Below are 25,257 nucleotides of genomic sequence, written 5' to 3' on the forward strand. Positions count from 1 at the left end.
TGTTTGTCATCATTATCACTTTAAAGTCCTCTTTTTCATGGTTGCATGGGTCAGATGGAATTTGCTGATACAGATTTTCTATGAACAAATGCCCTTCCTGTCACCTCATCGGTTTTCATGCAAAAAAGATATTTCCCCATGGCTGGACATATTTTCATAGAAAATTGGAAATGAGTGACACCTTTGTGCGATGGTGACACTCATTTACAAGTACCGCACGATGTAAAGACCAGCAGGCACAAACACCTTCATACACACACACATACATGACAAGCTTCTTTCAGTTTCCACCTATCAAATCCTCCACTCACAGGGTTTTGGTCAGTTTGAGGCTATAATAGAAAACACTTGTCCAAAGTGATTCAACCTGAAATGATGCGGTTTGAAAACAAACTTCTTAAGCACTCAATCATGTCTGCACTTTTGAGTGTGTGCATAAAATAACTGAATCACACACAGAAATCTCTCCTGTAGGCTACCTGCTTCAACAAAAGTTCAATTCTATCAACTTCAATAATTATTCTTTAAATGTTCTTTAGTAAATGGTTCTCTCACCTATTGAGTTAGATCCATTTAGTGATGTGTGTCCCCTTAAGGACTTAAATACAAAGAAGAATATTCAATACACCTTTATGCAAATTGATACAAGCATAGAACATACATGTCTTGTGAATGTGTGTGTGTGTGCTTTAGGCTTCTATATCATTTCTAGCTGCCAAATTTCACCCACAGGCATGGTTCAATGGGAGCACTTCTATGGTTTTATCCACTCATAAGAAATTACAACAAAATTTCTATCAAATTACTTCCTACGGTTATTAAAAGGGAGAGACATAGTGTATGATGTAGTAACAGATGCAAAATACACAAGGGAAGGACTGAAAGGCTGTGAGTGGAAGACTCAATCAACTGATCTGGGGCTAAACTAATTCTTTCCATTGAAATAAACATCTGGAAACAGATCTCATAAAGTTATATTTTTTGAAAAAAGAAATAATGGTTGGGATAGAGATTCTGCAATAATTTTTATGTTATTGATCGGCTTCAGGTCAACCCTGAGACATTTCATATATAACTTCCTGTTTTTTATTTTATTTTCAAAACATTTTTCAACTGTAGATTTGGTTGCTATTTTTTTTTAGGTAGAATGACTATATAGAGGCCTCCTTATTATACTTACTGCATTTAAAATTGTTTTCATCATCATCATCATCATCATTTGACATCCATCTTCCATGCTGGCATGGGTTGAATGGTTTGACAAGAGCTGGCAAGCCAGAGGACTGCACCAAGCTCCACTGCCTGCTTTGGCATGGTTTCTATGGCTGGACGTCTTGTGTAACACCAACCACCTTACTACATTTTTGTAGTCCAAACGTTTTTGTAATAATCTTTATAATCATTAATTTAGTTTCTTACAGCTGAGCTTAAAGTTGCTATTAAGTATATTATATTAAAAATCACCTCTAATTAGGAAAAAAATAACCATACAAGTGCTTATCATGCTAATTGATCTTAGTTACAGTATGATTCAAAACAACAACAATATAATCCTTTTTAACTGATATTTGATTCAACACTTTCAAGCAGCAAAAATTATGTTAATACCACAAAATCTGTAAATGCCCATAATTATAATGTACATTAGATGTGATTAATGCCATGCTTAATTCCGAGTTTAAATTCTTTAAATCTCATCAAGGATTCTTCTTCATCCTCAACAACTTCCCTTATCTTCAGTATCAAATCTGCATGTGCTGAATCTCTAAGTTTTCATCTGCCTTATACATACATATACATATATATATATATATATATATATATATATATATATATATATATATATATATATATATATATACATATATTTATATTTAAGGTATATTCCATTAAGAATGTAGCAGAGTACAAAATAGAGCTCGTTCACCCTTAGAATTGCCAAAGAGCCTGTAGTATTACGATATACTTCCAAGTCTAGATTAAATTCTTCCACCAATGTCTCATGTTAATTTATACTTCAAACACTAGCTTAATACAGAAAAGTTATTTTACCAAATTCTTTTTTTTTTTTTATTAATGAAAGCAATGTATTTTGACAGAAATATGGTTACAAAAGGATTTAATCCAGTAGAAATCTTTTGCTGAATATGCATTTCAAACATTGACACAAGACTATAATTTCTGAGGAAATGTACTTTAATTTGTCAACCCCACAACCGCACTCCACTCCATTTCCAGGAAAACTTCATATTGATGGAAATTTTACTGAGCATATAGAGGTATTTCATTCAATGCTCTACTGATTCTGCATATCTTAACAGAGATTGATTTCTTTTGTTTTCTGACAATAGCACCAGACTACAAATTTAAGGGTCAGTTAATTAACTCAAGAGTAGTCCTCAAGTAGTCAATTGAAAGTGGAGTTGAATTGACTGCACAAGTGCAGTCATTTAATTCAACCCCAGTCCTGAAGCAGTAATTATTTTATGAATCTTTGGTAAGAACAAAAGGCAAATTCGACATTCCTTCCACTAGAAGGGTCTGAAATCATTTAAGCAAATGATTTCATTTAATACAGGGTGTCCCAGAATTACCTATCCGTTTCAAAATAATTGGTTAAATTTTTTAAAAACTGACAGAATTTAATGCTTATTACTTAATTAGAATACCTAAAACAAATAGATTTATAAATCTTGCATCAAAACTTTATTGAGATTTTCAACATGTGCTCCGTTTATATCATTGCAAATTTCACATCTATCCTTAGTGTCGCAAAATACGTTTTGAAGCACTTCAGGAGTTATCACCTGCACTGTTAGCTGAATACATTCTTTAAGTTGAGCTAAACTATTGCTGCATCCCAGAAATGGAGGTAGAGAAAAGGATTGCAGCCAAATTGAAAATGAGCTGTCATGGACAGATAAGCAGGAGCCAACAGGAATGAAAATAAAATTATTTTTAAAAATTATAAAAATTATAAAATTATAAACAAAACATTTTTTTTTAAAACTCACTTTTATTTATGTTATCGTCTAATATGTGTTAAAAGTGTATAAATTTCTGCATGTCATATATATGTGCTCCATCACTTCTGACCCAGTGCTACACAACAACATATTGATACACTGGCATAGAGTTCATTAGATTAGAAAGGAAATTCTAGAATGTATTTTATCATCTTTTTTGGCATGCAAGTCAAATTTTTCAGACCAAAATTTACAACATAAAATGTAGCAGGACTTGGAAAGAAAGTGATGATGTTTAAATGTTTGACCTATAAATTTACACTACATGCTACACCACCTTGTATACTGAAAAATATGCTAGGTTGACTGAGCACTTATTTTTAAAATATCTAAATAACTATGGGATATATTTATTCAAGATATCCAGTTATTAAATGATATGAGAATTCTCATCTTTTGTTACCTATCTCTGAAGAACTACTCCTAACCGCATATGATATTGTTTTCTGCTCTCTCTCTCTCTCTCTCTCTCTCTGTAAGTGGATATAGTGACATACTAAAAGAAGTATTGTTTGCCTTTTTTAAGAATGCATAGGTTCCTGAAAGATTCTTAGAGTTTTCTGTTTTCTTCCAACCATAATTTTTTGTCTGAAAATTTTCAAAAAAATGTACTTTTGATATAGTTTTCTATGCTGATGACAAGTATTACATTCATTAGTTTGGAAAATTTATAATAAAGAAGTTAAAAGCATTTAACGTTTCATATTTTTTGGCCAATGAATTTTAAGCCACTGTCCTCACAGTGGAAGTCAAAACTGTTTGTTGTCATGACAACTTCACTTCATTAAATTATTATTTTCATTTCATGGCTATGTATCCTGGAAATGTTGTAGGAATGTCAAGAGTCCATGTCCATTAGAAGAGGCTCATGGTTGCAAAGAGGAACTGTTCTACTTTGAAGCTTAATTTAATTTATCTGCTGCTGAGTCAAAGAGTTGACAACAACTAAGTTTTCTAAGGATGTAACTGTAGATTATAAAAATTATTTACGGAAGGTCTGCACTGACAATTTGCTCTGCAATCCAGTGAAGATCAGTAGTCCCAACAGAATTGTTGAAATAGACAAAGCAGTCTCTTCAAGAAGAAAGCACAATCAGTGTCAAATAATGCAACCCAAACACTGGGTTTTCTGTAGTTTGTATCAGAAAGCTCTAGAAGTTTTCCTTTTCACCCTACTTTCTTGAGAATGTAACACATTCAAAGATTGTGTTCATCAATCAATTTTGCCAGGAACAACTATTTACAGTGACCTGTGGCATGTATACTTGCACACTTTTGAGATATTTGGGTACCAATTTTACCATAGAATGGTGGTGAACCACAGCACTGACTTTGTAAACTCGCAAGGCAGGATTCATAATCAACAAGTAGAAAGCACTTGAGCCTGTCTTAAACAAAGAAATAAACAGCGTTGTGGCGCTCATTGTTCTACAGTAGACTCGTATCTCATCATTGTTTTCTTTTAATGATAGTCCATGTGTTTTCATTTCATTCCAGCTGTTATTTCTAGTGGTAGGTCAAAAGCAAGACCTGTGAGTTTGACAATAATATTATTAATTTAATCGTATATAAATATAATCCTCAAGTAGTTAGAAGAAAACAAAAAAGATGTTAAAAAGAAAAGAAAATATTCACTGTTTCATCATTGTTTTCTTTCATTAAATTCATTTTTAAAGAAACCTGGTTTCTTTCTTGTCTGCATTTTCAACAATACTTTGTTGTCATGGCAACCTATTTTTGACTCCCACTTGTCAGTACACTGGACTCGTTTCATTGAGTAAAAATATATAATTTTAAATGCTTCATTTTGTTTATTAATAATTTTTCAAAAAAGAAAAAAAAAAAAAACCAAATGAATGCAATATTCATCATCAGCATGCAAAACTACATCTGTGTGGAAAATTAGAAAACAATCCGTTGAGAATTGAAAAATCTTCAAGTGGTTTGAAGAAAACAAAAAAGATCCAGATTCTCAATTGGCATTAGTTGACAAAGATTTCTAAACTATAGATATCTCTCTCTCTCTCTCTCTCTCTCATATTTAACAGTAGTGTTAACAAAATGGCTACATCAGTTTAGTTGACAATGATTTCTTAACTGTAGATATCTCTCCCCTCCTCTTTTCTCCCTCTCTCCTTTCCCTCTTCTCCCCTCTCTTTCTCATTTAGCAGTGGTGTAAACAAAATGGCTACATTAGTTTGGTTGGCAATAATTTCTAAACTATAGAAAGTCCTTTCCTTCCTCTAAAAGCTCTCTTTTTCACACACACACACCCTTTTTTTTTTTGTTTGTTTTAGCAGCCAACAAAATAACTGCATGCATTTGGTTTACTGAGTTGTAATATATATTCAGAAACATTTCTTCAAGTGTTTGACTTGATGTTTAACCCTGAGGCAGTGTTAGTTGTATACGAGGAGCAATGGTATTGACTGGTCTCACCTTTCAAATTTTTTGCCCTGTACTTATGTTAGAAACATTTATTAAATACCAAATTCTTTTATCATACACCTATATAACCTAGCCACTGACACTCAATAACATGGTAACGTATTTCCTGGTATACAAGTCAATGAGGTATGTAATGTAAACACATAATGCAAATATGTTAACATTCAAACATCAACAGTATCATTCTAAATCTTGTATTTCACATGGAATTTATTGTCCTTCAAAGCCATTTTTGTGTATAAGCCAACCTACTCTTTTGGGCTGTAAATTTTGGTCAGAAAAATTTTACTTGTATTCCAGAAAATACAGTATCAAACATCTTGCCAAATAAATATAACACTGAAAAAGATTTCAATACTTACTAGAGGCATACTAAATATAATAAAGTGTATGAAATAAACATTATGCATAGAATTCTAATTTCTAAGAATATTGTATTCGAACATTGCCAACAAATAACTCTAGCGATATGAACAAAATCCACAATTTTAGAGAAAATAACTTTCCTTGAGTAAAGAGTAAAATCAAGTAAAGGGTGAAATATTTATCTGTTGATTTTGTGAAGAAACTAAATTAACATTTGAAACAAAAAATAATAATAATAATAATAATAATAATAATAATAATAATAATAATAATAATAATAATAATAATAATAAATAAAACAAAAATTAACAAACTATTTGTTTGATAAAAATTTTAAATGGTTTTCAAATCAGATGGAAATATTGGCACTAGTTTATTGACATGTGTTATTTTGACAGCAAGTATATTTTTTCTTATGTTTATTTGTAATTCTACTTTTAAGATGATTTACAAGATATAAACATTCATCAAATTAAAAAGTAATAATTTTTATCTTTTTATCACACTTGGATTTTGCAACTCAACATTTCCACATCAACATCAAATCTTTTGCATCTATCTACGTAAACAATAAATTGATATTTAAAATTAATTCTTTCATGTATTTGAGGAAAGCTGCATTTTTATTTTTCTCTCTATTGAGTTTTCCTAGTTCCTTTGGAATTTATAAATTGATAGCTGATACCAATTCTTTAGTTCTTTTAGTTTATTTCACTTAGTTGTAATCATACAGCTAGAGAGATATGAAACACTAATGTCTTCTGGTTTGCTGCTTTTAGTATCTATGTCTAATAAATATATAATTTGTGAATGTGTACATAAGTACACACGGTTCTTAACAGTTTGCTGAATTTCTTCGTAGATTCTTTAGTGTTTTGGAAACAGTACAACAAAGAAGGAAAATGAACTTCTTTTTCTAGAGTAGTTAGAATGGGTTGCTTATCAAGTAAATAACAGGATCTGAAGTGACAACTGGTGGTCTGTGTTGGCAATTAGAGTGTTAAAGTTCAAAGGTGGAATACAATGGTTTGCCTTGAGGAAGTGGAAACATCTGTTTTGGGTAGTACCATCATTTGAATGTGATGTTTATCTATTCAGTGCCATTAGAAATCATTGCTCTTTTATGAAGTGTACCACTCATAAATTAAGACTGTTCTTTCTAACAACAAACCAATTTATTCCACTTTTGAACTGCATCACTAATAGTTAACCCTACGAGGTATAAACTTTGCCGTTATCATTAAAGTTTGCAAATGCAAGACAACTACCTACATTCTAGAATGATTGCTACCTGCACATGAATAGATTTGAGTTAGCTGATTCAATCACTCATACATGGCTAAGTTATATTGGGATTTAAATAAACAAACACATATAGCAGTCTTGCAGACCAAATTACCCAATCTTTGAAACATTCAGTAAATAGTACACTTTGCTTGATATGTTGTAACAAAAAAATACTGTTAATGAAAAGCAAATAAAGTATACTGAAGTCCATACGAAATACTTTACATAAGAATCTAATTTAACAAACTCATCAGCAAAATCCTGCTTCTTCGTCTGAGAAATGTTTTTTTCTACAAACTGCACAAATGTTTTCCCATTCAGCTACTTTAGATGTCAAAGCTACCCTTCATTGTAATCAGACTCATAATCTAATTCTCCATGAAATAATTCCACCTTTTTTTTTTCACTATTTCTCCTGACAGTTCTACTTCTTCAGTGATATGAAGTTGAAACCATTTTTTATCAGAACTTTATCTCACTGTTTACATCTTCCATCTTTCAAGATTGTTTTCTTATGCCAATCTTCTTTTTGTTTTTTTTTTGTTGTTATTTTGTTTTTCTTTGCTTCTTATTCAGCATCAGCAAAGACGTGGAACAACTTTTCTTTTGGTTTCTTTGGAAGAGCCAATGTTGCAAAAGTCATATATTCTTCTTCACAGACACGATTCTGTTGACTGGTTATTTTTTCAATTCAACCATATCTTACTTCGACAACATATGGTATATGCGCACGTGTGTGTGTGTGTATGTGTGTAGGTACTTAATTCCACTTTATTTTATATTTACTGGAGATATATAGTTAACAAAACAAGAACAAGTTACTCTATAATAAAGACATCAGGTTGTTGTTGTTGTTTAACCCCAAGTGTCTCTTGAGCATAGCAACAAGTTAAGGAATTCCTTCAAACACCAAGCATAAAACCACCCATTTCACCATTCTCTCCCAAATACTTCCTCTTAGTTGAAGGAGCTTCCCTTTCCTTTCCTTTTTTCCCTGTTCTTTTTCTGTCTTGCAATACCTGCCAGCCTCATTAGTGTCAGTGGCATGTAAAAAGCACCCAGTGCACCATGTAAAGTTGGTGTTAGGAAGGGCATCCAACCATAGAAATCATGCCATCATGGAAAGTGAATGTTAAATAATGATGATCACACCACCACCCTGCGTGCATAGGGAGGAGAGAAAGAAAGAGAGAAAGAGATGGACAAACTGATAAAAGTAAGAGAGAGAGAAAGGCATAGTTGTTTAGAGTTTCTATTTGTTTCGCAAATATATACAATATATTTCGTAATTATAAATGCAAGAGAATGTTTTTTCTTCTTTTCAAAGAACCAGATTACAAAGCATTCTTTGGTCAGTTTATTACTGATGTCATCAGTCCTTGAAATATCCAGTTCTAATTTATTGAAAATTTCATGATTGCGAATAAAACGTCCCAGTTTCAAATCTAGGTAAAGACTTGCTACATACTGTTTATCAACACTCTTATTTGTTAGGTATCTTATATATAATGTCAAAGTATGCTTCACAAATTCATTTATTAAATCTTTCATAACACTTTTTCTAATGAAATACACTATCTACGTGTTTCAATTAAATTTGAAAATGGACAAGAACCAAGAACATGGAAGGAATTTATAAATTTACTAACCTTTTAATAATTAAGCTGGTGTTTGGACCACGTAACTCGACAAAAAGGTTACTGTATAAAATCATGCTGGAAAGTTTTCAGTTAAATATACTCGTTTTAAAATAGATAAGTTTGTAGCTTTGACTCAGAGGTTGTGTTGGTTCTGTTAGTCTCAAAAAGGCTAACCAATACTACATTTCAATACTTACTAGCTGCTGTTGCAGAATTATTAGTCTCTGACAAAATGAACAAAGTGGGATGCTAAAGTGAGTGGCCCACAACATCTATTTTCATAAAATCAACTAATTTCATCTTTACATAGTAGACATTATATTGTATTGGTTATTTTTATTTCATTTCGGTGTGGATAATATTTGTTGTTGTATACTGTGGGGTTTTCTTTTGTTGTTGTTTCTTGTGTGGGGAGGTGTATAATCTGAGCAAGGACATCTTTTGAAAGTTTGTTTTATAATATATTTTCTTTTTAGGATGAATTAGTTTATTTCATTGTATTTGTGTTTTATAAATGGCAAATTTTGTGCATTTTACCTCATTTTTTTTGTGTGCGAGCAATTAATTCTACTGTATTTGAGGACCTTATCTTTTAAAAATGGTGTATATATACATGTCTATAAAGTTAGAATGTCCATTACATGCTACATAAGGAGTTTTTCTAGTTTTAGTTAACTAGTAGTGGTCTGCAGCAGCTGAAGCTGAATTGAGAATAAAACTGTAAAAGTGTGTCTGGTTGTGCCATGAGAGGTACGACTGCTTTAATATTGCATAACTTACGCATACAAATAATTAAATTTCTGATGATGGAATTATTATACTTCTCAAGACATTTACTTTCACTATAAATGTTTAAAGCATTTGTTATCTAAGTGTAAATTAAATGTACCTCTGATATATTATAGAAATATGTCTCTTCACTGAATAAGTAATTGGGTAGAATGTGGCTATGTGGTTCAGAAGCTTGCTTCGTGACTACGTGGATTTTGGATTCAGTCCAACAATGCACTACCTTGAGCAGATGTCTTCGACTATAAGCCTGCGCTGACCAAAGCCTTGTGAGTTGATTTGGAAGATGGAAACTGAAAAGAAGTTTGTTGTGTGTGTGTGTGTGTATATATATATATATATATATATATGTATATACAGGTATAAGTTAGAGGTGTTTAAAGCCTCTAAGGGATAGATATATCCAAAGGCACTTCTGGTAATTACCTCAGTAGGTATATTCCTTGGTAAAAGGTATACGGCAGCAGGTAACCATAGTCTAATTTATATAGGCAAGAAGAAAATGGAAGAAAATAACAAACAGAAGTGTGTCTTTTGCGCTAGTAAGTCATTTTATTTCCACAGCAAAGTCACAGGCAAATGGAAGACATGCCACTGAATAACCATGAGACCACAGGTCCACCTATCTTATATTCTTCATCCCTCTCACAACAGACGTAATGATCTGTGAACCCAACTAAAATGTAAGACACTCAAATCTTTGATCTTCTCTTTTCCGATGTAACCATTGATCTTTCGCTCTTCTCTCTCTCTCTCTGACGAGGCAAAAATATAAATATATATTTTCCTCACCATGGTAAACAGAAACGATTGTAAGCAACTTCACTCTCACCTTTATTTACTAATTAAATAATGGCTAACTAGTGCAAAAGATACACTTCTGTTTGTTATTTTCTTCCTGTCTATATATATATAAGCATGGTTGTGTGGTGAGAAGAAGAAGCTTGCTTCCCAACCACATGGTTCCAGGTTCAGTCCCATTGTGTGGCACCTTGGAAAAGTGTCTTCTACTATAACCTCAGGCCACCTGAAGCCTTGTGAGTGGATTTGGTAGACAGAAGCTGAAAGAAGCCCATCATGTATATGTGTGTGTCTTTCTGTATGTGTTTATCCCCAACCACTGTTTGACAAGTGATGCTGGCATGTTTATGTCCCTATAACTTAACAGTTCAGCAAAAGATATTGATATTGTCTTGTTTTGTCTGTCAGTTTATAAGATCAAACATCAAAAACTAAAGTTTGCTCCAAAGCCTTATTCAAATTGCTCACATCCCCAAGTGTATCTCCAAATTATTCACATAATGACAGTTTTGAATTTTAGTAAACTATAGGATAACATTCTCTTTATCATACTTAATGTGGATATATTGTTGAAAGCCACAGATCTAAGGTATTCATCTCAAGAAAGCATCTCATATAGATGTATAATACTAAAATGTAAAGAAAAATATAAACAGCAGATGAAAAGTATCTTGCAGCAGTGATAGAATTGCTAAATCTATATTTCTACATCTTTGTACATCATCTGTAGCAAACATCCATTATCACCTGCATATGCTTAGACAAGAACCTCTACTGATATAGAAAAACAGAATGCAACAAGTAGCTGGTAGGCTGGGCAAAAATTCATTATTAGTGACAGAAGCAATATTCATTCAGATTAGCATACAAAATGTTGTTCTGAACTAACGCTGCTTTCATCACTAATAACAAATTTCTAGATAGTATAGTTAAAAATTTGTAGTATTTTTTATACTACAGACATATTCTTCCAAAGCTCACAAGGAAAATTCTAAATCAGCATGACAATGTTGTTAAAACTTTTCCTTATTTCACCTGGCATTTGTCAGTTCCCATATGGCTAGACAGATATCTTCCATTAATGCAAAACTGTAGATTTATAGCTTAATTTGTTATGTGTTTTTGTTAAATGTTATTTAAATATGTGTAATACAAGTTTTAAAATTTTCTAAAAGGTAACAAATAACTTGTAATATTTAAAAAAGTATGTTTATCTTTGATTGAGAGTAAATATTTCTAATTTCTATTGTTTCAAAGACTTCACTCACCAGTGGGAATTACTATTTAACTTTATTGGAGGTGTGAAGAAAAATAACATATTAGTGCTTAAAAAATGTAAATTTCTAGATTACAAGAAATAAGTACTGTGTATTGAGAAAAAAAATTATTTTTAAAAAACATTTTTCCCCAAACAGTAAAACATAAATGTAAATTCAGTTCCTGTAGAGAATTTCAAAAAGAGATACAACAGTAATTCTACATGATATTAGAATATTCCCAGTACACATTTAACAATGACTTAAAAATTGTTTATATTGTTTCTTAAAAGATTCACATGGGAAATGGCCAACTACAAGATATTATACAAGATTTATTTTACAGTTAATCCCTGGACATTGTCAACATATGTTACAAATATTACATAGAGAAAAAAAATTATTTATTTAACAAGAAATCATTTGAGATATGTGTATGGTGTGAAATACTAAAGATATTTTCCTTCATAAAACTGCTAAAAATTATTTGAATTGCATTCCAAATAAAAGTACACTTTCTATGTGAATTTCAATCTGAAATTGAATAATTGAAGCACACAGTGAAGAAAAAATAAATTAAGAAATGCAGATTCTCTACTTGTATAATATAAATTAAACATGAAAAAGAGAGGGAGAGCTTACAATTTGAATGATGTATACAATGTATTATTTGGTTTCAAATGTAATTTATAGTAATATGGTACGTTGTATGTCTCAGTAGAAATGAATATTAAAATCTTTAAAATGTACATAATTTTATGTACATTAAAATTTCAAAACTTAATTTTTTTTCATTTTATTATTAATGTTTTTTTAAATGATAAAAATTATTCTGATTTATATCAGGATGGAATATTTGTTATTCTAGAATATAATAATGAGATGACTAAAGAGGGGACTGAACATCGCGAGTGTTATCATATATGAACAGCGAAATTTGTGTATATATGTGTGTGCACAAACACATATATACAACAAATATATAAAGTATACATTTGTATATATATATATATATATATACACACACACACACTCATACACATGGTGCAAATTCCATCTGACTTACACACGCATGGAAAAGTGGACATTAAAATGGTGTGTGTGTACAGACAGGCAGATTGAAAGATAATGAAAGTATATGACTTAGTAGTTAGAGTGTTAGCCTCATAACTATGAGTTCAATTCCTGGACCAGGCAGTGTTTTGTGCTCTTGAACAAGAATATGTTGCTCTTTCCTTCTCAGTAGAAATTAAGTAACAGTCAAGTTCTGGCATAACCACTTCTATCCTTACAACAGGGATGACGCAGGCGTTCGATCATGTAAAACAAATAATAAATGAGTATATGCATATATACGTACAGGTATGTGCATACCTACGTCTACCTGTATAAATAGGTGCATATCTGGGTACAGGACATTGCAAACAAAATATATACACACACATACACACACACGCACATATATGAATGCTGATTTGCCCATTTCTAAATGTAGCTGTTTTGTAGTTAAGACGTTTTCTTCCCAAAAACATCATTCCAAATTGAATCCCACTGCATGGCACCTTGGACAGGTGTGTCTTCTGCTATCTTCTAAATTAAGTATCAAACTAAGTACTGGGTCCAATGTTGTTGACTAAAACCATTGCTAGTGCTGCCGCATGGCTATAGATAAGAAAAAGTACATACGAGAGTTGGTTGAAAATTTCATGAAGGAGTAATGGTAGAACTGTGAAATTTTGCACATAAAATTTATTGTCTAAGTTATGGCTATCTTAAAACAGCTGTTTTACATATGTCTTCTGCTCTGTTTTATTTTCTTTGTCTTTATTCTGTAATCTGTATTTAGTTTTCCATGCATGTGTGATGGCTGCAATTTGATTTTTAAGCAATACCACCCCTTGATTATTCTCTTAAATATGAATAGTAAAAATATGTCTTTTCAGTCCTTCAAAAAACCAACACTTTTTACACAGATTTAGCAATGATGGGTGCCTCTTGAAGCAGATGTTCAGCATGTTTACTATCCATCCTTACACATTCCTTCATTCTATTATAGAATTTTCCATTGAGTGTTTTGCCTTTCTCAGATACAGCCAGGCATTGTATGTAACACATAGAGATGTTAAAAGTCACGTGAATCTTGCACTTGAAACTTTTTGAAGTGAGGACAGGCCTTGCATGGAGGAACAATCCCACTTTCTAAACAATGTATGCATTTACCTAAAAAAAACTAGTCTACATCATTGGATGCAAACATAGTTACTGGTGTTATATAAGACTTTTCCTTCTCTTAGAAAAATGTCTAAACAAAGACCAGGGCCCCTCACTCTCAGCTGACAGATGACCATTGACTGCTGAACGCATCCACTCTTTTTCATCCTGCAAGACATCTGTCTGAACCAAGTAAGCTTGAAACAATTGCTAGCTTAATTGCTGAAGGCTTGATCATACAACAGGTTGTACAGGGTTACATGCTATCAGAAGCATACATACATATGTATGTAATGATGAAACTTGTATATGACTAGTGCTGTTGCATTCCTGGTGAATTCATCAAATATATATTGAGTGGTAAATACATAATTGGAGGGAGGGAGGAGGAGGTGTGATTTGGGAATGTCATTCAATTGGATAATTGCTGAAAAACGGTTTCAAGATGATGGGAGAGAGTATTAGGTGTATAGAACTAAGAATACTTCCAAGAAAGTGATTTTAGTATATCTCAATACTGGCCTTCATAGATGCCAAATAACTGATATTTATGAAGAGGTACTGTTTTGTGGACTAATCAAATCTATCTTAATATCATAAATTAGGCACTGTGACCAATTTTTAACTTCTTGTGGGAAATGATTCCACAAGTTCTGAAATGCCTGAGATCACGAGTAATGTATTTACCTTGCTAACATTCATTTTGAAGAAAGTGAAGAATTCTTTAATGTAAGAGGAAAAAAACTCTAATCCCTTCCTCTTTCATTGATTCTTGTTTTGTAACAGAACCATAACAGGATGGAACTTCTGACTTTAAAAATATTTTTACAGGATTAACCTTTTAGCAGTCAGATACTCTGTCAAAGGTAATGCTTATGTATTCACATTCCTTTGAATTAATCATTTATCTCACAACTTGGAGATTTCAATGATGTGTGTTTGTCATCTTTAGAAAGACATTGTAGGGTAGGTGTGAGAGGCCAGATTTGGCCAATTTGAACATAAAGCTGGTAGAATATTTGAGCCAGATATGGCTGGTTTAAAGGCAAAAAAGTTAACTATGATTTAGACGCAGGTTGTAGTTGCTTTAATGTTCTTTTTCATTGTTGTTGCTTTCAGCAAAGACATTCAAACTCTGATTTTTTTAATTCCCTTTCCAGATATAGTACAGCAAAATCTACATTATCCAGTATGTCTTTCAGATTTTAAGCTAAGACAATGTATTTTCTGTTACACTTGGCTGCTATTACTAGCAAGCTGGGAGAACACATAGAAGCCTTTTCATTAGCTCATTACCCTTGTATTGATCTATCGATGTTTGTATTGATGATGAACATCAGCAGTATCTTCATCTTCATCAACAGTAATAAATCTTCAAGAACAAAATCTTTTTTTATTTGTTTTTAGTTTTGCTTTGGTTTTAATTTTGGTTTGTGTGATGGTTTTTTTCTTATTTTATTTGGAAGGAGATAAAATTTATTACATATTGAATCGAACATTAATTCTCTTCAAAAACAAGTTTCTGCCTGAAGCACGAGACTTCTTTTCTTCCCTGTAGCAACAAATCTTGTCACAGTGCACAGTTGAAAGATTTCTCATACAAACAGATTTCTTTTTTCTTAACGTCTCTGCATTTGCATGACCCTGAGAGTTCTATTGTGTAGACTTATCTTTCTTTTGCTGTCTATTGTCCTTTTTGTCCTCTTACCCAAGAGATATAACCTTTAAAAAAACATTTCCATCTTCACTCAACAGCTACGCAAATAGTCTCTTCATTCAACTCTTTTCCTTCAATTCCTGCTTCTTGAATATTACCCATGCTACAGATAAATATATTGAAACCCAGTCTTTAATGAATTCAACTTGTCAGATTTTTGCTCCATACAGACTTGGAAACGATTGTGATTCTTACTTAACTCCATCAAAACAGTCAAATTCATGAGACATCATTCTTGTTACATCCTTTTACAAGTTACTCTTTTAGAATTCTGCCAACACCAAATAGTTTAATAGGAGATTTTTTCTTAAGAGTAAAAATTAAAAATATAAATTAAAAACTTAGGAATTTATAGCATAGTGATACCAGTTATTGATGTTTGCATATTTGCATTCACAAAGGGGATCATTATAAAAATGTAAAAAAAAAAAATTACTGTGTACTTTTAAAAATGTCTTGTTTAAAGAGTGTTTGTCATGTGTGCTAGTTCCTTGCCAAATTCCTTGTCAGCATTTAATGCAATCTTTTTGTTAACAACAACACCTTAACAAAACCATCACAACTAGAGGACATGGAGGTTCTCTAAGTTTTGATCATCGACATAGTGGAGGAAGTAGACACCATGATATTTGACTTTCCCAAAGCACTTGTTGAAGTAAATCATTGAATCTTTTGTCTGTAATTATGGAGGTGAACAGTGGAATGGATGAAAGAAATTTATTATCCAGCAGAGAACAGAAATTACTATTAGATCTATTTTTTCAGAAGCTCCAACCATCAAAACTAAATTATCCTAAGGAACTATCTAAAACCCTTTGTTCTAGTTAAAGAACTTGGATAAATTCTAACTCTAGCCTATTTGCCAATTATTCAAACATCAACACTCTGATACACATAAAAGCTATAGTTTAGAATATCCAAATTGTTTCAATTTTTCCAATCTTCAGTTTTGATTGTAGTATTTACTTAACAACTCTATTGAACCCATTCCTTGTTTTATACACATACCCCTAGAAGAATTCAAACTTGGAACATTTAATCCTTAACAAATATGATATCGCTAGAATATCTTTAGTCAATTTTGGAGGATCTTTAAACTTGTTTTTTGCCAAATTTTGATAGATGAAGTTTGCATCAGGCTTACTGGTTGATTTTTTTATATACATATTTAAAAATGATAGAATTTGTATCATTTTTTTATATATTGTTTTATATATTTATATATGTATATATATAAATATTTATATATTTGACTGTTTTATCTGTGTTTCATTGTGGCTCTTCATGTATGATAAAATAATCTTATTCTAAAGCAAAATATCATTTTCATTTTCATGACACACTTTTGACATTGATGCATATCCTCTGATTAGAAAATGTTGATGTTTTCTTCAATTTTTATATTGTAATCTTCAAGATTGTTCAGTTTCCTGTGTAAAACCTTCTGCAAATACATTGGATGTTATAAATGCAATTCTTTCTTTACTTTCCGTTCTTTAACCCTGCTGGGGCAAGTGTCATTCTGTCTGGTGAGAAATCCAGATAGTATAATGTTAATCTTGAACACAGCTCTGATGTTATTTTCGTCTCCAGATTTTTTAATCTTTTCTTAGCAAGTCTCTTGCTAGAGAAACGGTAAGCAGAGGATTATAGATCATATACTTAGGAAAGTATAAAGCTTTCAGGTAAATGTGAAAATTACTTGCTTCTTTCTCAGGATATATATATATATATATATATATATATATATATATATATATATATATATATCTCAGGTCCTCATATTTATTGTTTTGTCATTCTGTATTTAATGGTGAAGGTGATTTATCACTAATGATGAAGACATTTTGATTTATTCCTTAATATTGTGTTAGAAGTGAGACTCATAAAGTAGGTAGAGAACATGGATTTACCACTTATGATGACACCTTTCCTCACATTTCTGTTCATTGTAATAATATGGGAATGAATAGCAGTTCATATATTACTGTATTCCTTCAAAGAGAATTGTGTAAAATTATGAAAAATCTTTTGTTAAACCAAGTCTGCCTTCCATCATCTGACAAATGTAATTTAGTATTTATTTTATATTTTAGTAAATTGTTTACTTACAAAGGGTGCACACACATTGCAGCCAAGTCAACAATGTCCTAAAATATATCAATTATTCCACTGAATCACATTGAGTTCTTTCCATTGTTTGTGGTCTGCTTCATTCACAACAAGCAATACTAAAACTTTATATCAGGAGGTGTGTGTATGAATGAATGAAAAATAACTTTTGTGGTAGAGTACAGAATAGTATATTAATAATAATGAGGTTAGCAGCATAAGCATTGTCAAGTGTTAGACGAAAGTTTCTTAAATGTAATAATGTAAATATTTTACATTATTTTATTTTATTTCATTTTATTGCAAATTTTTGACACTTTTCTTTACCTGTACAATATATAAAGAAGGAACAATTCCTTCATTTCTTCTCACAAACTTTATTATTACCTATATAAGGTAAATGAAAATAGATTAGTTTCTGGTGCCCATATCAGATAAGGGGTTATATGTCATGGCTGTTTTCCAGTAGTGTTTTCTGTGTTAAACTCCTGCCTCATAGGGAATTCAATAGAAGAAGGGCATATGGATTATATCCTTAAGTAATGTATTCAAAATGGAGGTCAAAATATGTTAATTTTTTAAATATTTATAACAGTTAGCAAATAACAAGTAATATGCGTAGCCACTTCAGCATGGCTGTCCATTCAAACAGACTTTACTGCGATTTTTTAACCCCAAGAGGACATCTCAAGCTGGTTAACAATGCACAACTGCATCCAAGATATTGCAATCTCTCTAAGAGATCAATGCAGTAGTTATACTAACAAGTAATGTTTGTAGCCATTTCAGTAAAGTCCATTTGAAAGGACAGCCATGTTGAAGTTGCCTTGAACATTACTTATTAGTACAACTATTGCATTGATTTCCTAGAAAGATTTTAGAACTAGTATTTTTGCTTGTTGTAAAATGAACAACTGTATGTCGCTTGAAATTATATATATTGCAAGCTACTGCCATTTCTAGCAGACAAGATATCCAGTATTGAAGAAAGGCAGAAATAGCCCGAAACCAGGCTGGTCTGTGGTCCCATCGCTAGAAGGTGGTAGTGGTTTACTCCCCTGCTTGCAATATCTTGGATACAGCTGTGTATCATTAACCAGCTAGAGACGATGTCCTCTTGGGGTTAAAAAATTGCAGTAAAGTCCTTTCAAATGGATAGCCATGTTGAAGTGGCCTTGAACATTACTTGTTAGTACAACTACTGTGTTGATCTCTTAGAGAGATTTTAGAACTTGCATTTTTACTTAGTAAATAACTTTATTGGAATGATCACAGTTCTTTTGTTTTCTGTTAGATTCTAACTTAATTTAGAACTGTTGGAGGATACATTTAAATACTTATAATTTTCAATGTCTTACAGACTCATCCAGTTTAAATGAAGTCTCCAATTACTTTGTGTTGATATCATGTAGGTTTAGAAAACTACTCTTCTGTTTTTTTTTTATATAATATTGGTAATCACTTAGATAAGAATCACTGATGCTTATGTTTGTCTATTAGATATAAGTTTCCAGTTTTATCGGAGAGAATAAAAGCATTGCTATCATTAATTCATTTCAGTTTCAATTTTAGTTCTTTCTGAAATAGGTTTACTTGGTTTAAGAAATCGATGTTCTTGATAATCTTAAACAGGTTTTTGTTTTCTTTTAATGGTTATAGTAGTATGCTCAGTGGTGGTCATTATTAGATTTAAATCAAAAATAGTTGGTCCAGTCTTTATCGATGAGATCTTTCTCTTTTTAATAAAGGAGACATATTAAACAGAATTTTCTACCGAGCAGTGCATTACAGTTTACACATATATATTTATGTATATATGGGTGTATCTTTGTGTGTGCGTGCGTGTGTGTGCACGCATGCGCGTGTATAGATTGTGGGGGACATGCACCCATCTATAAGAATCAGAATAACAAACCCATACCTATATGCTTTATACAGCTACTTTTGTTTGGTTGATTGAAGTTATCACAGTGCTGGAAGAAATAATGGATAATGCTTCAAGGTTTTGAACAGCACTCAGTGTCATAAGCTATCAAGTGATTTGACCCATGATATCTACTGCCATTCATCATATCTAACATATCAGGACGATCTTCCTTAGAGTTCTTGCAAAAGAAGAGGCATATATGGAAGTACATTCAAATAAATTGAATTTTTCATTTAGATTTTGTGTGGCTAGCCAATGATGTGATGTTGTTCTATAAGACAGCAGTTATAGTGCTTGACGGCTTTTTAAATATTGGTGTACTGTCTGAAATGCTAGTCTTTTTTTTTTTGTTCCTTCATTTGTAAATAATAATAATGATAACAATAATATATACATTGCATATTGATTATATATAATAAATATATAAATGCATATGTATTGTATACAAATAGTTTGCTGTGTGTACATATATATATACTTTATGCATACACTCACATGCACACACACATGCACACACACATGCACACACACATGCACTCACACATGTATATGTATTACTTGTGATTTGATACACATGTATACATGATGTATGTGCCTTTTAGCTTGTGTGTGTGTACATGTATATATATATATATATATATATATAGGTCTGTCAGAACAAATAGGAGAAATAAAATTCACTTCATAAGTATGTATATAGCATTTTATTACTTTTGATCAACAGAAAGTTACAAAAATGACTCAAGGGTCAAGAGTTTCAAGAATAGCATTCATCACAAGTTTGATACACTGCTTTCAGCTCTGAAATCTTTTTTGACATTTCACTGATTTAAAAATGATAGAATTTTTATCATTTTTGATATGTGTATATGTGTAGGTAGGCAGGCAGGCAGACGGACAGACAGATCAATCAAATAGGGTTACTTCAATACAGGCATAAACAAGACCTTACACACAAGGATATGTTCAATGCATTTAACCCTTTAGTGTTTCAACCGGCTGTATCCGGCCCAGATATTCTACACATTTTATACTCAAACTGGCCAGAACCAGCATCTCACACATACCCTGCAATGTCATTCTAAAAATAAGCAATTACATCTTTCCTATCTTGAAGCTACAAAATAATATCAGATAAATTTTTTTAAATGTGAATAAATAAGAATTACTTTTGACAAATTAATCTAAATGCTAAAGGGTTAAATGTAAAATATTTTATAGAAGGTATTTTATAGCAGTTGTACAAAACGTTCAGATCTTTTAGGTTGTGATTAAATGGAATTTAATCATGGAGCAAGAGAAATTTAGTACTGGGAGTTTGTTACAAGCAGATGGGAAAATATTCTGAGATATAACACAAACATATGTATAGATGAGCTACAAGATTAACCAAAGCTGCAGGAATGTGGAAATGGATTCACAGACAAATGTTATATATAAGTGGTGACACTAGTAATTTACATTTGGAAAATTTGAGTGATGCTAAAAAGTAAAAGTAGTTCAATGTATCTTCCAACAATTCCAAACTCAATTAAAGACTTCCAGAAGACAAATGAACTGAGGTAATTCCTCGAGACGTATTTTAGGAGTATTCAAAATCAAAGACAGACAAACTACTGCTAAGCATTTTGCCCAACATCCGAATGATTCTGCCAAAGAATGATCCAAACATTACCAAATGTTATGACAATATTATAATCATTTGAAAAAAATTCCATTCAGCTGTTTTTTAATCCACCACTGAATGAAGATCTTAATAAACCATTGCCAGCTTATTTATGTTGATTATAGGTTTATGTTAGCAAACTGGTCAATTGCAAACTTGATGAGGTGATACTGTGTTCCAGTGCATTAGTCCCTCGCTATAAGCACTGTAGCAGAACTTTAAGAACTCAGAATGCAATGAGTCAGCAAGGCATCTCAGCCAACACCAATATATTTCTGTCGATCCACTGCTCTACACTGTTACTTTAGTTATCAACTCCTTCCCACCACCCCACCATTACTCCTTGCAAAAAAAAAAAAAGATGGTAGTGGTAGGTGAACCTGGCTGTAGAATGATTTACACTCAAAGCACAAAAAGCTTGAACAATCATTTCAAGGTGCTCTCTGCAACACTCTAACGAATAATATAGCCGTTAAGATGACACTGACAGCTATCATTTGCATACTGGGATAGAGGTGAGTGTCATACTTCCTAATGTTATTGTTTGTAATAATGTCTAACCATGGCAATCTGTGACAAACATACAACAAACAATCAAGTAAGAGTTTGGGGAAACAAGTGGTGGTTTGCATCGAAATGAGAAATTGAAGAACTTGAAACATCAGGACACTCTTCTTCTCATGACTCACAAACTTAGCCAAATTTATGGATTTCTCTAATCTAACAATATCCAAGTTTTCTCCAGCAATGAAACTGAAATGTTTGAGAATATCAGCTTGCTACACAAACCAAAACATTGAATGTTCAAAATGTCTCAGGCATTCTTTGATTTTGATATATATTAAAGTCAATCCAGATTATAATTTCTCAACTATTCTTCTTTTTTCTCATTTTGTAGATTTCCTTGATTCTTTTTTTTTTTTCCTCTTTTATTTTGTATTATAAAATATTATTTAGATAATAAGAAGCAGGGATACTCTCTGTGCTTTTAGTTTATATCAATTAACTTTCATTTAGCATCGAAAATATGTTGATGATTTCCTGTTATAAACACTATCCTCTGACCAGCATATTAAATGAGAAAATAAGGATGTGTATTTAAAACCAGCACTAATTTTAAATTCAGAAATGAAGATCTAATTATAAGATGATTTTGTTGAGGGTTTTTATTTTTATTCATTTTTTTTTTTAAATCTGGAAGCTTTAAAATAACAAAGTTTGTTAAATAAAGTGGAAAATTAAAATATTGACTTTAATCATGTTTAAAATTGATATTTTAGAATTTCTAAATATAAAATGAACATTTCCTACTCCATTTTTTTATATAGAAAATGCTAATACTAAAATTAATGATGAAGAAAATATTAAAAGTATGGCAGATTTGTAAAAAGGTAAATTAAACAAAGATGCCTCCATTTCTTTCATTGTCATAATATTTGTGTGGCAGGCATCACTGAACATCAGAAAACTCTCATTGTATCAAATCATGTGGTTGGTAAGCAAGCTACTTACCACACAGCCACTCCTGCGCCTGAACATTGGCATCATATATATATGATATATATATATATGGAGATATGCTGTGAGTTTACAGCTGTAACCCACACCAGTGTCGCATAACCAACCCACTCAAAAGTTCCTTGGATGGTAGGGTGACATGCCGTTCTAGAGGAGACCTATTGAGACAAGTACATCAAAATCAAATCACATTCAAATGGAAATTGTAGTTGTGATCCCTGTGCTGGTGGCACGTAAAAAACACCACCCGAATGTGGCCGATGCCAGCGCCACCTTGACTGGCTTCCATGCTGGTGGCATGTAAAAAGCACCATCTGATCATGGTCAATGCTAGCCTCCTCTGGCTCCTGTACCAGTGGCACATAAAAAAGCACCCACTACATTATTGGAGTGGTTGGCGTTAGGAAGGGCATCCAACTGTAGAAACACTCCCAGATCAGATTGGAGCCTGGTGCGGCCTCCTGGTTTCTCAGAACCCCAGTCAAACTGTCCAACCCATACCAGCGTGGAAAACGGACGTTAACTGATGGTTGATATATATATATATATATATATATATATCATCATCATCGTTTAACGTCTGTTTTCCATGCTGGCATGGGTTGGACGGTTTGAGTGGGGTCTTAATATTATTTTCTCTGTATATTCTCCAACTATTAGGTAAAATACAAATGTATTTAGAAGTGCATCTGAAAAAAGATATCAAAAAATTTAAGTTCCATAAAATGCAGAATGAGATTGGTTTAAACTTTAATATGGGTTGCAGATAACAGGTTATATGCCACATGTCATAATAAACAAGGTAAAAAATATAGAACTTTAGAATCATAGAACTTAGATGCAATTTTTCTTCTAATGAACTATGTTAACCCAATTCCGTAGCCCAGCAAGCATAATGCAAGATGCAAAATTAGTAAATCCCAATTTTTTAAATCATGTCTAACAGAACAAATAAAAATATTTCGTTTCACTTTGTGAATAAAGTCAAAAACTTTATTAGGAAAAGGTAATTATTTATTTTAACCTCTAGATATGAATAATGATAAAATATTTACGTTTTTTTATTCAATATATGCAGTATAATATTAAGACTTTATATTTAGTTTGTAATATACTAACATACTGCGGTGCACCCTCTGCTAATCATTACACTAAGGAATCAAATATGATTAAATTAGAAGTGGTGTGAGGTTGGAGGTAATGAGACTAATCTTCTCTTTATTTCTATATAACTGCTTTCATCAAACTTCCATGTAATTATCATCAAATTTAACTTTTTACAGAACTGATGTGATATTTTTATATTTCCATACTTGAGTCTTTCTTCAATGTCTTTTATTAAAGCATGTTCTGGAGGATTACTTAAGATATAAGTATTTTTGGATTATCTGCATTCATACTATACTTTGATATTTATTGTTTGCAATACGTTGCATATAATTTTGAATTATGTGCTTAAACATGAGCTAAAGTACTTAATATTATCAGTCAAAAAAATTGGCTAATCAATTGGAATTATACCCATAATGAAAAGAAAATTCATTAGTGTTAATGACAATTCTTTTCAAATGGGGAAAGGTAGAAAACTCCAAAATGTAAATTGATTAAAAATTAAATGAAAACATGCAGTGGAGAGAAATTCTGATACCTCCAGACATTTTGTACTGAGAATCCATTGTTTAATTTTTTATATATAATGAATATTTTGAATATTATTTAATAAAATATCTATTTATCTTAGGAAGATATTTAACAGCAGAGATGTTCCCTTCTTATATATGACATTGATTTGCCTCACAATAAAAGTGATACTTTGATAACATTCTAAAGCAGCAAGTTGTTATTGATGTTAATGTTCTCCTTTCCATTGAACAGCTAATATGTGCTTCTGAATTTTCTGTTCTCGGAATCTTGAATATCTATTTTGAGTTTTCACAAATTCAATCATATTGCTAATCAAGACCAGTGCTGCCCCGTTTGTTCCAAAGTTGTTAAAAAAAGTACAGTAATTTTTACTGCTTTTTTGGACTATCACTTTAATGTTATCCAAAAGCTAAGCTTATCACTCCAGAAATTGTACTCCAGAAATTGTACTCCAGAAATTGTACTCTGTACAGTCACTAATTCATTAAAAAAAAAAAAATGTTCCTCGCAGGTAAAATTTTACTAACACATTTGAAAGAAAACTAAAAAATTATCTAATTTAAACCTTTATGTATACAAAAGCATTTACCTTCTTTGATCTTCTAAAAAGAATAGCAAAATCAGTAAGGTTTACTTTTCTACTTTCAGTACGGGGCAAGGAATTTAAAAACAACATTACCTCACCCATTGTCGATATACTGCATAGTCAGTTACCAGAATTTTATACCTTGTCTGGTGAGTGACACATATATAATATAATTATTTCTCAACCACTGTGTCAGTTTCTCTTTAGTTTATAAATGCATTTCCTTTTTTTTTTTCATGTAAAGTATTCCAGATTCTTGCATA

At 31.7% G+C, this 25,257-nt stretch overlaps 1 protein-coding gene across 3 annotated transcripts in view; it reads left to right on the top strand.

Moving 5' to 3' along the window:
• Positions 1 to 25,257, top strand: part of LOC106868246 (zwei Ig domain protein zig-8) — a 363,647-nt gene that overhangs the window by 88,878 nt on the left and 249,512 nt on the right. For all 3 annotated transcript variants that reach the window (XM_089360695.1, XM_089360696.1, XM_052972069.2), the window contains exon 2: positions 25,057 to 25,143. In XM_089360695.1, the coding sequence (XP_089216821.1) occupies positions 25,057 to 25,143 (87 nt within the window). The remainder of the gene's footprint in view (positions 1 to 25,056; positions 25,144 to 25,257) is intronic.

Source organism: Octopus bimaculoides, chromosome 12 (genome assembly GCF_046866305.1).
Source record: "Octopus bimaculoides isolate indiv1 chromosome 12, ASM4686630v1, whole genome shotgun sequence".
In the NCBI taxonomy this organism is placed as follows: domain Eukaryota; kingdom Metazoa; phylum Mollusca; class Cephalopoda; order Octopoda; family Octopodidae; genus Octopus; species Octopus bimaculoides.